Consider the following 16,439-nt stretch of genomic DNA (forward strand, 5'->3'; position numbering starts at 1 on the left):
CGCCTGCTTTTTTTTTTGCTTATATCTTTGTACGTGTACACTTAGATTCGTTTCATATATATTTTTGTTTGTTTATTTGTGGCCTTTGAGACTGAAGCCTGATTGGCAGTCTTTGTTCAAAGAGTAACTCGTACGAACTAAACCAGTGTTTGTTATACACGTGAAACGTTATCGTCTTTGCACAATGTGATCGGGGCGAAAATGTGTAATGCTCAGGTCTGGTCGCTAGAGAGAGTAGACGCACGGCTGTGGTTACGCCATGCAAGTTGTGTAAAGTGTGCATGCATGGCGTAATCTTTATTTAGTTCGGGTGGAACCCGATGAGCTATTCATTATTTTTTCACAGATGTAAAAGAGAATTCTTGCTCAAACCAACCACTGAGACAGTGATGGAAATAAATGACGTCACGCATTTAGGGGGCAAGGGGGGGGGTCAGACATTTGTGACAATGTGTGACGAGGGTGGGGGGGGGTGAGAAATGTGACGTCACACAAAATGCGCAACTTTAAATAAATATAGACAACACTTTCTTCTTAATGAAATAGACTTTTTAATAAATGTTTTGTCCTACAACATCAGAGTGCGGCGCCACATTAAATACGCACTACAATGACAATAGTTTAAAGCGATGTGAAGCATGTTTTATATTTTTTGGGGGGGAGGCTGAGCTTTGTGACGTCATATTTGAGGGGGGGTCTTACTTTTTGTGACGTCGCGTGACGAAGGGGGGGGGGGTCAAAAATCGTCCAAAATCACGTGACGTAATTTATGGACGTCCCCTAAATCGATTTGAAGCATCTTTTATTTTCAAAATGGAAATATGGTTGGGGGGGGGGGTGGCAGAGCTTTGTGATGTCATATTTGAGGGGGGTCTAACTTTTTGTGACGTCATATTTGAGGGGGGGTCTGATTTTTTGTGACGCGTGACGTCATTTATGGACGGCCCCCACCAGCTGTGGCTGGGATGCCGACCAACTCAAGCGGCCCGGGTTCCTTACGCAGTGTGAGACCAAGGCGCACTCCGCTCCACGGTAACATGAAGTGAATGACGCCACAAAAAAAATGTACAGTGGCTTTTCAAAAAGGTAAAAAACTCCACCACAGAATCGCTCAATAAATCATACCTCGGGTGTCATGAGGGCTAATTCTAATGGGGTCGGGCTGGCGAGAGTGTACGAACCATTCAATTGCGTGGATGGACGTATCTCTTGCCAAAGTTAATATATTACGGCTTCTGATGAATTAATCCCAGCAACGTCGTACATTACATTACCCGCTAATGTAATTGGACGTGTGTCCCTGGCACTGTTAAGTCTCCGCGTGACGTGCGCTTAAACAAAAATCCAGTGTGACAACGGAGAACTGTGCAACCCTATAGGATCCACCAGCAACCCACTGGGGCGTTTTACCAAGGCGGAGGGGGTGGGGGGGTGGAGATTCACCATTTGTATCGGAATGTATTCCCTGTAAAGTAGAGCAAAATATTGCTTTACAACAAGCTGCAACTTCATCACCACCACCACCACCAACGCCAACTTTTCACACACTACATTTGCCGATAACTCCTTGATATTTAGAGGACCGAATGGCTTGGTGGGGAAGCTGGCTGTTGGGCTCCAGAGTTGTTTTCCTCTCAGTACGAGAGGGAGTGGATACTGTGCGGCAGCATATTGCAAGTTGACATATTTACCGTTATATTCTTGGTTCTTTCGGTAAAGTCACCACGTAGAAGGGAAACAATAAAAATATAAAACAACAAAATTATCACGACGTTTCGACTGCAACACAAGCAATCATCATCAGGTGTGAAAACCACAGCAAGAAAATTTGAAGAAAAAAAACCCGCCACTTTTTTTTCAATTTTTTTGCTGTGGTTTTCACACCTGATGATGATTGCTTGTGTTGCAGTCGAAATGTCGTGAGAATTTTATTGTTTTATATTTTTATTATTTTGTTGTTTCCCTTCTACGTGGTGACTTTACCGAAAGAACCAAGAATATGAATCCCTGCAGTCACGAAAGTATTAAATCAAAATCTTTACTGTTATTAAGCCCTGGATATCAGCTTCCATGGAATTTACCAAGTGTTGTAGTAGGTTTAGGCAGCAAGGTGGGTGGTCAGAAGATGGAATTTACAACAAATCATTAAGTCTATGCAGTGCCTTCCGAGTGTCACCCCTCCTCGTATGCATGGCGGGTTTTCTCCAGGCACCACATCTCTTCCTCCCACGTGAAGCCAAACGCTCATCAATGGATTCAGCCAAATATCCCAATGCGGGACTGTTCTAAGTAACAATACAAGTGTATTGAGACTAAGTGAAAGCCATTATTACAATGTATAATTTCCTTCATGATCACCATCATCTGGCCTATTTTCATTGTCTTAGTTGGGTGCCACTCCAAATCCACGTCTCGGATTGACTCATGACTAATAAAGAAATCCCAGGCAAGTTCCTGGGAACGCCATCAAAAGGAAGGCTGGCGTTTATTGATTAATGACCTGCGTGACTGCGGAGTACATTAGTGGCGACACATGCCCAGTGAGTGACCTCGCTTCAAAGGAGAGACTTCAAATAAGGACGCAATCCAAAAACAAAACAGCTCGTGTGGGTGGCTGCTAGATTTGCCACGATACGGCGATACTACAATAGACATCTTTACAATACAAGATCCTCACGTCCCAACTCCTCGGCTACAGCTCCTCCACACAGTCGGTCTACCACTGCCTCATGTCCACCCCCTCGGCTTCTTTGGAGTAGAGTCACTGCTCCCGTTCCATTGTGGCACGTATATAGATTGTTGGTACCAGCTATGGAACAGTGTTTATGAATCCCATGACAGCAAGCACGTGTTAATAATGTAACAACAGCCAGGAGTTGTATAGCAAGCACTATGCCCTGCTGATGAGTGTTGATACTGTAGAAGGTTTTACTGGTAGGAACCTCCTGGTTACACCAGCCCACAGGGGATTATTGTGTGGGAGGGGTGGGGCTGGGTGGAGAGGGGAGGGGCTGGGTGGGGAGGGGAGGGAGGGGCTGGGTGGGGAGGGGAGGGTGGAGAGAGGAGGGTGGGGAGGGGCTGGGTGGGGAGGGGCTGGTCACCCCGTGGTGCCCTTATAAAACTCAACGTTTAACCTACTCACGCCGGCTTGTGCCCGCCCTCACAGTCAGGCATATTTGCGGAATACACCACGTGGTGCCGCCGTTGAGCCTGGCCATTGACCGAGCAACCCAACGTTCCTACCAGCTCCCTCCGCTGGAATGTGTTAATTTCAGATCATGTCAACGTAGGGTAGACCCAAGACAGGTGGAGACGGGATGGATGAATGTTGAACTTCTTTTGCACCGTACGTAGCCAACCATGCTAATGGGAGGTGCGGGGAAAACTACACACATTAAACGCTGTTCTAAAGAAATTCGTTTTCGATTCAGATTATGAAATATTAGCTCGCTAGACTTGAGAACCCGGTTTAAGTGTTCGTAAGCCCACACCAGAGACTTCGCTTGTTCGTACTCCCCTGAAGTGCCGTGCCGTGACTTTTAGCGGTGGAAATTGTTTTCGTGGCTAAAAACTGCGAATTATGCAAAAAACACGCGGAATGAGTGGATTATCAAACAATGTTTATTCGTATTAGCCATGTAAATAGATTAGTACGATTCAAGTTTTGCTACGATTAGGTATTAGCGTGGATTATAATCACGAGTGGCTGAAATCTGCAGGTTTAAAAACCAGAGTCTCAGCGGTGCCATCTCAATGCTCTGATACAGCCAGGGCTTAATTAATTTCACACTCGATATTTTCCGAAACGCTGTCATTCTGGCTTGGAGTACTGCTCACCTGTGCAATGTATAATAATCCTAGCTTATTGTACCATATGTTACTATAATCTCGTGAACAGGTTTTATATACATCACAACATAAGAAGAGTTGAATTCGGCGTGCTGAAATAATTCCCGGAAGTGTCCTGGATTGTTTCCAGCTGAAATATAGCATCGAGTACAGCCACTACGAGCATCCGCAAACACCGTTATTCAGCCACTTAAATGTCTCGGGGCCTTCGGCAGATACGGCGGCATATTCAGTGCCGTGGCCTAATGAATGAATTGTCACTCGGGTTTGATTTACTTGCCAAGTAAACCGCAGCGGAGCGGCACTTGAATCAAGGTCTTCAAGAAGCATCATTCAAACGGGCATTGTTACTGCTCATTTGCTTCTCTGAGAATGAATTGATATTTGCGCTTGGGACGTGGGTTGGTGCGGGGGGCGGGGTGGGGGGGGGGCATGGGTGTAGGGGGGGGGGCTAGGGAAGGGTGAGCGAGGGGGGGGGGGGATTTATGGTTGTAAAACTTTGCGGTAGTTTGTGGTAGTTTGCAGTGAATAGTAGGATCGCCCGTGTCATTGGCTCATGGCTTACTGGCACCAAGGGGGGGAACAAGAGTAACATCGCAGCCGAGAGGAGTGAGCAAGAGGCATTTTTGTTCGTGGCGGTCATCATTCATTGTGAAGTTTATTTCAAGCATCGTGCCACAACGAATGCCGGCAATGGATCAAGCGTGGACATGACTTAAACTAGAAGGCAAGACGAGCACATCCCCATCGTGTGACTCCACAGATACACGGACGAATTTTGAGTCCATGAGCCCATCGGCATTCCAGGCCAATATCATTCACCAGCGTTTGGTTTCAAGCAAGCGAACTCTGGAGATAGGAACGGGCTCGTTGAATAGACGCTGCGAGATGCACAGCTGTCACTGGCAAGAGCACTCCATTCTAGATTTGAAGCTTTCGTGACTGCAAGGATTCATACTCTTTGGTTTTATTCGGTAAAGTCACAGATATTCTGCGTTGACTTTTCCACCTGAAGACGGAAGCTTGTGTTGCCTCCGCAACGTCGTGATTTAATTGTTTTATTTTGTTTTATTTTATCTACGTGACTTTACCGAATAAAACCAAAGAGTAAGAGCACTCCATATGAAATATTGGGGGGTGGGACAGACGCAAATACTGTAGCAATAGCGAACACAGGCCCCATTATGCGTTATAGGGAGGCAGACAGACAAGGAGGGTGTGAAAGGGTAGGTTAGTTAGGTCGACATACAGGGAGGTGGTGGGTGGGAGAGGTATCTCCCACAAGGAAGCTATCGTAGTGATAGTATTGTGTTTTCACACTCGACCCATACGTGCAGAGTTTGGGGGAGAGCCGTGTGTCACTTGTTGAGTAGCTGGTTCCTGGACAACAACAAAAATCACAGTTTGCCCATAAGTTTATCACCGTCAGCAGAACACGTGTAAAACAAATCTCTGAAGACGTTCAAATAAAGTGGCCACGGGCGATTCATTACGGGTTTCCCTCGCTTAATGCGGGTTCGGGTTTGCGCGATTTAGCCCTGTATATGCGGCTAACCTATTTCGAAACAAAATTCGCTCAATGATGCGGTTTGAATTCACTCATGCGGGACAACGTTATGTGTGTAGTGTGTGTACTGTGTCCACTCGGTGTACTCTGCGTATTGTGTGTACTGTGCGTATTGTGTGTGTACTGTGTGTATACTCGGTGCATTGTGTGTACTGTGTGTATTGTGTGTGTGTGTACTCTGTGTGTGCACTGTGTGTATTGTGTGTGCACTGTGTGTATTGTGTGTATGGTGTGTGTGCTCTGTGTACTGTGTGTATTGTGTGTGTACCGTGTGTATTGTGTGTACTGTGTGTACTGTGTGCACTGTGTACTGTGTGTATTGTGTGTACTGTGTACACTGTGTATTGTGTACTGTGTGTATTGTGTGTATGGTGTGTGTGCACTATGTACTGTGTGTATTGTGTGTGCACTGTGCACTGTGTGTATTGTGTGTGTACTGTGTGTATTGTGTGTACTGTGTGCACTGTGTGTATTGTGTGTATGGTGTGTGTGCACTGTGTACTGTGTGTATTGTGTGTGTACTGTGTGTATTGTGTGTACTGTGTGCACTGTGTGTATTGTGTACTGTGTGTATTGTGTGTGCACTGTGTACTGTGTGCACTGTGTGTGTACTGTGTGTATTGTGTGTACTGTGTGTATTGTGTGTACTGTGTGTACTGTGTGTGCACTGTGTGTATTGTGTGTATGGTGTGTGTGCACTGTGTACTGTGTGTATTGTGTGTGTACTGTGTGTATTGTGCACTGTGTGTATTGTGTGTGTACTGTGTACTGTGTGTGCACTGTGTGTGCACTGTGTGCTGTATTTAGGGCTTGGCGGCCACGATGTTCGAGTGGACGAGATGGCCGTGATCGAGCTGGGAGCGTCCAGAAACCCGCGACTCGTGCTGGTGCCCGTTACAACAACACCGCTCGTCGGGACCGAGTCTCATCTCTCCTCCTCCTCCCACGTCCTCTTCCTCCGCGTCTCCTCCTCCTCCTCCCACCGCCGCTGCTGCGATCATCTCGCCCGCGAGCCGCTCGGAGACGCTGAGCAGCTCCAGCTGATGCTTGGCGGCCATCTCCAGCACCCGCTGCTTGTTGTAGAACTTCACGAAGTTGTTGATGATCGGGTGGATGGGCAGGGCGATCGCCAGGATGCCGCAGAGGAAGCTCACGGCCGCGTTGATTTTGCCCAGCTCCGTCTTGGGGTAGATGTCGCCGTAGCCCACCGTGGTCATGGTGATGATGGCCCACCAGAATGAGTGCGGGATGCTGCTGAAGAGCGTCTCCGGGTGGCTCTGCTCCACCGTGTAGCCCAGCGCCGAGAACAGGTAGACGCCCACGCCCAGGTAGAGCAGCAGCAGCCCCAGCTCCTTGAAGCTGCTCTTGAGGGCGTACGTGAGCGTCTGCAGGCCGCTGGAGTGCCGCGCCAGCTTGAAGACGCGTGCCACCCGCATGATGCGCAGCGCCTGCACGCCCTGCTGCATGCTCGCCAGCCCCATCACGGAGCCGCCCATCTCGGTGAGGGCCAGCACCACGAAGTAGGGCAGCACGGCCAGCAGGTCCACCACGTTCATGGGTGACGACATGAACTTGACGCGGTCCGGCGCGGAGAAGAACCGCAGGGCGAACTCGACGGTGAACCAGCCGATGCACACCGTCTCGATGGCGGCGATGGTCGGGTGCTCCTCGCCCGCCGCGCCGTCGGCCCCCGGGCCCGGCTGCAGCTCGGGGATGGTCCCCAGGCACATGACGACGGAGGACACGACGATGAACGCGAACGAGGTGAGCGCCAGCGAACGGGCCAGCCTCGACGAGTCGGGCTTTTCCATGAGCTGCCAAACGCCGACCCTCGCCCGCTCGCAGCGGCCGCGCTGCGCGGCGCCCGCCGTCCCGGAGTCCCTGAGCTCCGTCTCCACCATCTGCACGATCTCGTCGAGCTCCTCCTGCAGCTCGGAGTAGCGGAAGCGGCAGCAGTCGTCCAGGCAGTCGGCGCCCACCCCCCAGAAGTCCATCTCCTGCTTGAAGCACATGGGGCACGCCGAGCGGTCCATGTGCACCTCGCCGAAGTGGTACGCGTCGAGGATGCGGTCGAAGGCGCGCGGGTCGCGGTCGAAGAAGAACTCGCCGCTGTCGGGGTCGAAGTCGTCGTAGGGTGGAGACGAGGCGCGCCCGCACGAGGAGGTTGATGAGCAGGAGGGGTTGCGGACGTGGCGTTTGGCTGCCTCGGTCGGGACCTCTCCTCCCTGCGTATCTACAGGGCGTGCGTCACGCGGCCGTGGGTCTCCTCCCTGGGTACCACTCGGCCGAATGTCTTCTCCTTGTTGCTCGCCTCCTTGTGCCTTCCCTCCCCGTGCCCCTCCCCTGCGCGACGACCTCCGCGTCTTCACGCGGGGCCTCCTGCACGCGCGCCTCTGCGTCCCCGCGTCCGACCCCGCCGCGCTCGCCGTCGTCCCCGTCCCCGAGAGCGTCTCCCCCTCCGTCCGCTCCCCCACGTCCCCGTCTCCCGCGTCCCTCCTCGCCGACGCGTTCCTCTCGAACGCGCCTCGCCCCGCGCCACGCGACGTCGCCGTCTCGTCTCCCGTCGTCCCCGCGTCCGTCCGCGCCGTCGCCGCCGCCGCCTCGGCCGCCTTCGCCGCGCCCGGCCGCCTCGCTGCGCCCGGGCGCACGAGGAGGGTGGCGAGCAGCGAGTCGGGGAGCCGCGCGAGCAGCTCGGAGCGCAGCACGTGTCGAGAACCGCCCACGTTCACCGCGAGCTCGCGGTGAGGCAAGCCCATCGCGCCGCGATCCGCCAACCCCCGCACGCCGTCCACAGCAGAGGTCCTCTTCATTCTGAAAGGGAAGTGTCGCAGGCCCAGTGACAGTAACAACAGTATAAAATATCGAGACGTTATTATGGGCCGAGTCGTTAATGCCACCACACCTCCTCGCCAACGCTTTTGCTGAAAGATTAAAGAGCCAACATTTTTTCCTGCTCAAACGATACTCGAGACGGTGCTCCTGTCCTGCTAACAGACCTGAGCCGCTGGTGGGAATTCCTCGTTCCTATGGCAGGTGTAAGTCGACGCAAAGGACACGTGCTTTTTTTACCGTGGCTTATATTCTCATATAATATTTTCCGGGGCCTCCCAACCCCTTAGACCCTGCCGCAGGGGTTCGGGAAGGCTAGGGGTGGAAGGGGGTAGGGGAGGGAAATATAAAAAAATATATTTTAGAGCTCAGCCCAGGACAACTCCTGCTGAAATTGTGCCCTGCTTTTTACCCTGTGCTAGATGCCACAGCTGCTGTGAAGTAAACTAAAACTATGAACATTTTTTTTTATTTTAGCAGGTGAGGCCCACTGAGCTATACAGCTCTTTTTCAGAAGCAACCTGGCCACACGTGATAGCCCAATTAAGTGGTCAGTGGTTTATCACGTGGACATGTATATCAGCCAAATACTCTTAAACGCATCACTGATGTTGATTCTAAATGTGGAGGGAAAACCCGGGGGGACTGGAGAAATTTCCATGCGACCACAGGGAGAACACGCAAACTCCAAATATACAACCCACGACCTCCTGTATACCAGGCGATGTAGTTAACATCTCGCCACCGCAGTGCCCCAGGAGACACGCCACCTCCAAGGTCTTCCCCTTTGGGTGCTGGACTAATGGAGACCACGCCAATTACTGTCTCGGTAATCTGGACGCACGTGTCTCACGCAGCTCAGCATTTTTTTTGCCGAATTGTCACTACAACATAACGCTCACCGGCCGTGCTTTCTTCCGGAATTCTGTATTTTTTTTATCCCGTCTTTCCAGGAAATTCCCAGCATCCGTCTCAAACTGCTTCGTTACGGTCCCACCTATCTGATGGACACAGTAATCATCAGCTCCGGCCCCAGCCTCCGATTAGCATCGTTGGCTACGTACCGTGCGAAAGAAGTTGAACATATATACATACAGACTAAAATGCCCTTTATTGCTTTTCATGTATTAAGTTTGTTGAGCCAGCTGGCCAGGATTGGGCAAATCCTAGCCCCATTTTTCACCCAGGCAACTGGAGAGCACGGACTGAATGTTATTAACCCGAACCTGTCAACCCCTTATTAGTGCATACCTTATTACAGACCAATTATAATAAAAATCATTATTGGTCACTCCGTGCCCTTATAAATCTCAATGTTCATCCAACAAAGTTCCATCACAAGGAAAAAACACAAACAAATAGACAAAAATTTGATTTGTCTTCGTATTTAAAAGGCTGTAAGCCGTATTGAGCTGAAAAACTCAGTTTCCTTGTATAAAAACACGGGTAAACCGTGTGGGTTGACAGGTATGTTAACCTCTCATTAGAACTATCGATAACATATTTAAGAATCGCAATTAAGAGACAAACCACATTTCTACAGATACAATTTTTTTAAAATATAGATTTTTTCTACTTTAAAATCTCATCAATTTACTTACTCAACAAAGCCTCACCGTGGCTCGAGATAATGTTTCTCACGAGGGTCCTGCTACATTTGGGATGGGTTTTATTTTCTCCAATCCGTTTTGCGTTTTGGCTTCACGCGAGTTGGAACCCAGAGGGCGCGAAGAACCCTCCGCGCGTCTCAAGGGGACAAACCCGACGCCGCCACCTCCCGTTGCCACAACCTTAACACGATCGCTACAGCAATGGTCGTGGCTGGAGCCGTGGCGCAGTGGTTGGCGCACTGCACGGTGAACCCGAATCCAGGTCACGGCTAACGTCGGTGGCAGGTCATATGTGAACCGTGCGAGGACCTTCTCAGAATGCCAAACAAACAAGCAAAGAGGCTTTTTGTGGGTTAGATCGCGTAAATGTTTCGTTAAACCCGCCACCACCCGACACAGTCAATTAGTAAGATTTGTCACGTAAGCAAAACGTGCCAATTCGTTACTAGTACAGCACACGGGTGTGTTGGAGAGTAAACCCACAACATTTACAATGCGAGTACGACGTTTTGCCGGTAATTTTGTTTACGTGGCGGGTTTAACGAAACATTTATATTTACGTGATCTAAACCCCCCCCCCCCCACAAAAAAACTCTTATGGACATTGGTCGCGAAAGCCTACGTGATAAACAAACACGGCATTGAGGCATTTATTTGAGCTAAATATCATAGCAAGTATTCATATTAATGTATAAGTGTGTAAACGGGGGTGGGGGTGGGCTAAAACCCCTACGACGCACGGGCAGCTGTGTCCATGCGTACGAGTAAAGGAAGTCTTACTTACCACTTAGCGCCTGGTAGAGGTGACTGCTGATATGCACTGAAGAGACGCGGAGAATGTGTGTTGAACCAGAGTGGATGTTAACCGTGAGTGCAAGGTCCCCGTGTAAGTCTCGTCTCGTCCTAGTAAGTCTCGTCTAGCTCCTGCTCAAGCGGAGACCTAGAACGGACGAGTGAACGAGAAAGCATTAAATGTGAAAGTGAAGTTTTCGATATTGTGCCACTGTACCTTTGCGCGTTTTGCTGCTGTGCCTTCATGGATGTGTGTGCACTTGTATTTGTCTCTGCATGTGTGCAGCTCTATATGTGTCTATGTGTATGCATGTGTCTGCGTGTGGTGCATCTGTTTGTTATGTCTGTATGTAAGTACGTACTTGTATGTGTGCCGGTGTATTTTGTATTCGCATATATTGTGTCTGCGTGACTTTGTGTGATTAGGCACGTGCCTCTTTGCCAATGAATGTTAGTACATATGTGTTTAGGGATATGAATGTGTCTGTGTATGCGAGTGTGTACTATTGTGTATTTCTCTGTGTCCCTGCGTGTCTCTCTGTCTGTGTGTGTATATATTGTGTGTATTTATCTGTGTGTGTGTGTGCGTGACCCGCTATCCGACTACAAGTCTTAAGTGAATCTGCCCGCGTGTCTGTATCGGCTCCTACCTTTTATACGGTGCTGCTATGCGGACCCCTCCCCTCTCGCCATATGCTAAACAAGCCCAGCATCCGTTGTGCACGAATCAAAGTCTAAGTGATCCTACACACAACGGAGCACCGACGCTGAGTTCAATTCCTGATTACAGCCCTGAGCCAAGTGATGGAAATTCAACCTTCCCATGGCAGGGACGAGACAATCCATACAACTACCGCTGCTGAGTTTCTTACATTTTTTTATTGACCCGGGAGATGTGATGAGCTTCTGGATCCACCAAAGGTATGATGATGACGATAATTCCATTCTACTCTTGCGTATGGTAATCTGTTCAGGAGCTAAATGCCACTGTCGAGGTCTGCTGGCCACGACGAGAGGGCTTCAGGAGAGTTCGTTCGTGTGGTTTTGATCGTTCTCTTCCTTTGAACGAGCGCAGGCCACAGCGGGTTTACTATTTGCTCCATACCTTTGGTTGCATGGCCGCACTCGTGCGGTGCCTTATTTTCAACGTTCAATTTACGGAGGAGGATGATGGATGCATCGGACTGTTGATGTTTTGATGCGGTCGATGGTTAAACAGCCCGGTGTATTTGAGGCGGAATGTCACAGTCGGGAGGTGTGATGTTTTGGTTTGGACCTCAGCATTGTTCCACACTGGTCTTAGCCAGCGTTATTCCGGATCTGTGCGAGATCATGACGATCATGATGAATGTAATAAATTAAAAATCCCCCCAAGAGATCAGCATTTTTTGTTGTAGTAATTATTTTTGTGTCTTTCAAGAATTCAGGATACAGTGGGGAATATCAAAAGGAGGGAGAAACAACAACAACAACAGGCCAGGAGTAATGCTCGCCCTCAGCACTGGGGAACGAACGAGGGCATATGGGCTCGCTGCCCTGCCGCGGTAGAGGGTGACGCTCGGGAGCAGTTAATTTAAGGGGCGAGGAAGAAAATGGGAGAAAGGACGAGAGGGGGGGGGAGGGGGAGACAATGTGACCGTACAGAACCCAAAATAAAATAACATAAACGCGATGTCCAAGTTTGTCAATCTTGCTATCATCATCATCTCCTAGGAGCAGCGGTTATCACGCATTAAGGAGGGGTTGTTGTTGTTAAAGATCCGAAATGTTCAAATCCGAAACTCATCCCGAGCGCGCGTGCGTGCTGTGTGCGTGTTGTGTGTCAGTTGCTCAGAAACAGTCGCAAGCACAAACAACAACAACAACGTCAACCGCTCTGTCATCAGTGGAGCCAGCCAGGCCGAGGAGTAAATTTCCATCTGCGCCCCTCTTATCAGTGCTTCCCCCCGTCAGCCCCAACCCTCACTCCAACTCCCCACACGGCAATGAAACTCCAGCCTTCGCGGTGTTATTGATACACGGGGGTGGTCCATATGTATTGTAACCCCCGCCCCCCCCCCCACCACCCATTAAATGATCTAAAACTTTCATATGTTTTATTTTATTTGAAAGGCAGGTTTATTTAAAACGGCAATTAATATGCAATGGCAAAAAAAAAACACATGGTAGGCGTCAATTATTTGGGGGTCACAAGACATCTGGGGCACCATGTGTACCGTAAATACGATCACAACCGTTTGTGTAAATACAACCACGTTATAAGATGCGACGGAAAGTAATATGCACCCAAAAGTTTGTCAAACATGAGGGTTTGTTGTTGCTGTTAATTGTGCTTGTGCCCTATTACCAACGCAGCGCGGATTTTGGCCAACCATCGAACAAAGATGGCATCGCTCGCTTTCAGATGCTGCTTCTGCGGCCGTCTGGAACGCTCTTGCTTCTGGTATTAGGAAGCCACTGGAGCTATGCACCTTTAAATCATCTAGATTTAAAATATATATTTAGAACTACTTTTTGTGTTTAGTTTTGTTGTCCTTCCCCCGCACCTCCAAATGAGCGGGGTTGGCTACGTACGGTGCGAAAGAAGTTTAAGACGCGTACGTTCAATTACAGCAGCAGCGTCACCTAATAATGTTTGCCAAACTTTGGGGTAATTTTTAAATAAGAGTCTGTTTTATAACCGCGCCAGGCGGTGGTGGCGATGCACGTGGCTTGTAATCCAGCACTGGTGGAGGCATGGAGGGTTGGAACAATTACAAATGTAGTGACAATCCCTTCGGGTGAGCATGGAGGAGGTGGAATCTGCCTGGCTTGCCAATAGAATTTAGTCCAGCAAAGTGTGGGCTAATATCATCTGTCCCTTCTGTGTGGGATATAGAGTGTTGCTTTTTTGTCCTCTGGCTGATAATGTAATGGCTATGGAGAACCGTCTTCCAGAAGGTTATTTGAAAAGCTAGCCATAATCTATGTTATCTTTATCTCGTCTGTATCTCTCTTCTCTCATCTCACTCCAACGTTGTCTCTTGTCTAAATCTCTCAGTCATCTCTATCTCTCATCTCAATACAGCTCTCTACCTTTCGCCTCACTAGGAGTGTACGAATCCACAGGGGTGGTGGGGTATGCAGGGATATTCTCCACATAGAGCCCCCCAATGGGCGAGCGGGCAATGAGTTTGGCATTGATGGGTTGGGGTAGGCATGATGGGGGGGGGGGGGGGGGGACATTGTCTTCCCAATGCGTCCTTTTGATGTTCAGCTTTGTTAGAGTCGTGGGGTTGAGAGCGTGGCAGGGCGGCGGGTGGTCGAGGTTGCAGTGATCGTCCTGAACGCGACCTTCCCTTGATTAAATGTGGGCTTACCGCCTTGGCAGCAGCTGATGAATGGTGTCGCGGTGTGGAGAGACCGGACTCGCAAGGGCGCAGGGCGGTTTGGGTTCCCACGTGCGCGCTGGGTCGTTGAAAAATAAAGGGGGTCAAGGGACAGAAAGCCACTGTGAGGAGGGCGCGTTAGCCAGCCGCTCTCCACCTGAGTGGGGGAGCAGGCCACGGCGTGGATACTGTGCAGGAGAAATGTCGAATGTGTGTTCGGGGTGGAGGGGGGAGATTGTCAGCGCCACTTTGCGGCGATACAACACACTGATATCCAACGTTCAACATCCGCCTTACTAACACAAAACACAACGATACACAAAGTACATCGCATGGCTTACTAACACAAAACACACCGATAAACAATGTTCATCGCATGGCTTACTAACACAAATACATCGATACACAACGTGCAACACACGGCTAAATAACACCAACACACCGATACACAACGCGAGACACATGCCTTACTAACACAACAACACACCGATACACAACGTGAAACACATGGCTTCCTAACACAACAAACACGCCGATACACAACGTGAAACACATGGCTTACTAACACAACAACACACCGATACACATGGTGAGACACATGCCTTACTAACACAACAACACATCGATACACAAACGTGAAACACACGGCTTACCAACACAACAACACACCGATACACAACGTGAAACACATGGCTTACTAACACAACAAACACGCCGATACACAACGTGAAACACACGGCTTACTAACACAACAACACACCGATACACAACGTGAAACACATGGCTTACTAACACAACAACACGCCGATACACAACGTGAAGCACACGGCTTACTAACACAACAAACACGCCGATACACAACGTGAAACACATGGCTTACTAACACAACAAACACGCCGATACACAACGTGAAACACACGGCTTACCAACACCGCGTTGTCTCGAGGGGTGGGCAGCAGCTGCCAGTTGAAGTAATTCACGCGCCTCAATAGAGATGTTTAAGTGCCGTGAGGGTGGAGAGGGGGGGATAAGAAGGAGGGGGGCCGAGACCAATACTCTTGATGGGGTTTCCGCAATCCCAAGTAGGATATATATATTTTAAAATATATATGTATTATAATTTTGAATACCACTTCATCCATATTGTGCTATCTACTCAAGCGGATCTCAGTGCAACCTCCAAAAATCCCTTGAGGTCATCTCTGGGCCACACACTGGTAGAGGAGGAGTCAGCACTTACCACTCGTTCTGCATACGAGAGTCAGGTTTGTCCCGTGGCATTCAAACCGATATTCTATTCACTGCACGACCCGAGTTCCATTCTATCTCGGGGACATTTTTGCCAGTATGATGACAAACACTGGTGAGACAAGGCTATAAAGAAGGCTGTTTTTGGTGTAGGCCAATCAGTTTCAAAGACAAGGTGTATTTTATCAGAGTATGCTTGTTTGCATGTTTTTTGCCACACGAATGTGTGGTTCATGCAGACTTGATTTCTTGCAATGGGTATCTATTTGATGTTTGAACAGCTGAACACCTGTTTCATTGCCAGAAAAGGGTTAAAAACTATTCTTATTTTTTCATCTGTGACAAATATATGAACCGGTCCTGGGCCTCCCCTAGGTCGACTCAGCCTTAAATGAACACCCGTTGAAGTGTGTAAATACATCAGCAATGGGCAGATTATTACCTCGTGTGCATTCACAGGTGCTCGCTAACATCACTTGACCCATCATTTGTTTGGTTATCAGGGGGATCTGTGTATGTGTGGTCATTGTTTAAATGCTCCCGTGCTCAGCTGGGATCGATGCATCTCGTTAGTGTAAGAGGCTTGCTAATATTGTTTTGCTAGCCTTTTGCCCGTCCAAGGATGGGGTGTATTGCAGTAAATCTGAAACTTGCAAGCGCAATGCAGACCCGCGACGTGATATATGGCATTGCATGAATGCGTGTGCAATTTGTAAGGGCGCGGTGACACAGACCTATTTCATTTGAAGGTTATAATCCCTTGTTCATCATGACGTCCTTTTTAGTTTGATGTCTCAACAGCGTTACGGGGATCACGTGACGTGAGGGTTCTGCCTTTGTAGTGAGGGTTGTGAGTTGACGCCGAGGAGGGGGGGGGGAGGCGCCTCGGCCCCCCATGTGGAGTGACGTCAGCCGCTGATTATTATGAATGGGGGGGGGGGGTTAATGTGGAGGACGGAACCTGTTCATGATTATTAATGAGGGGGGGCTGGTCGACGTGGAGTGACGTCACGAGCGTTGCACACAGACATTCTTGCCTCATTATAATAGGCAATCATAATGGAGGGGTGTCCATTTGGGGGACGTCACCAGCTCATGATTATTCTTTGGGTCTTTCGGTGAAGTCACGTAGATATGTTCAAAGAAAATAACAAAAAATAACAAAAAACGACGACG

The 16,439-nt window shown here is 49.3% G+C and overlaps 1 protein-coding gene across 1 annotated transcript; it reads right to left on the reverse strand.

Annotated features, from left to right (window-relative positions):
• Positions 1-3,607: 3,607 nt before the first annotated feature.
• LOC116945212 (voltage-gated potassium channel regulatory subunit KCNF1-like) lies at positions 3,608-11,445 on the reverse strand. Its single transcript, XM_032959498.2, has 2 exons — positions 10,640-11,445; positions 3,608-8,227 (listed from the first exon to the last, which is right to left on the reverse strand). Exon 2 carries the CDS (start codon positions 8,224-8,226, stop codon positions 6,220-6,222), a length of 2,007 nt encoding a protein of 668 aa, XP_032815389.2. The 5' UTR covers position 8,227; positions 10,640-11,445; the 3' UTR covers positions 3,608-6,219.
• Positions 11,446-16,439: the final 4,994 nt, after the last annotated feature.

Source organism: Petromyzon marinus, chromosome 23, assembly GCF_048934315.1.
Source record: "Petromyzon marinus isolate PM22_M1 ecotype Great Lakes invasive population chromosome 23, UKy_Petmar_22M1.pri1.0, whole genome shotgun sequence".
Lineage (NCBI taxonomy): Eukaryota > Metazoa > Chordata > Hyperoartia > Petromyzontiformes > Petromyzontidae > Petromyzon > Petromyzon marinus.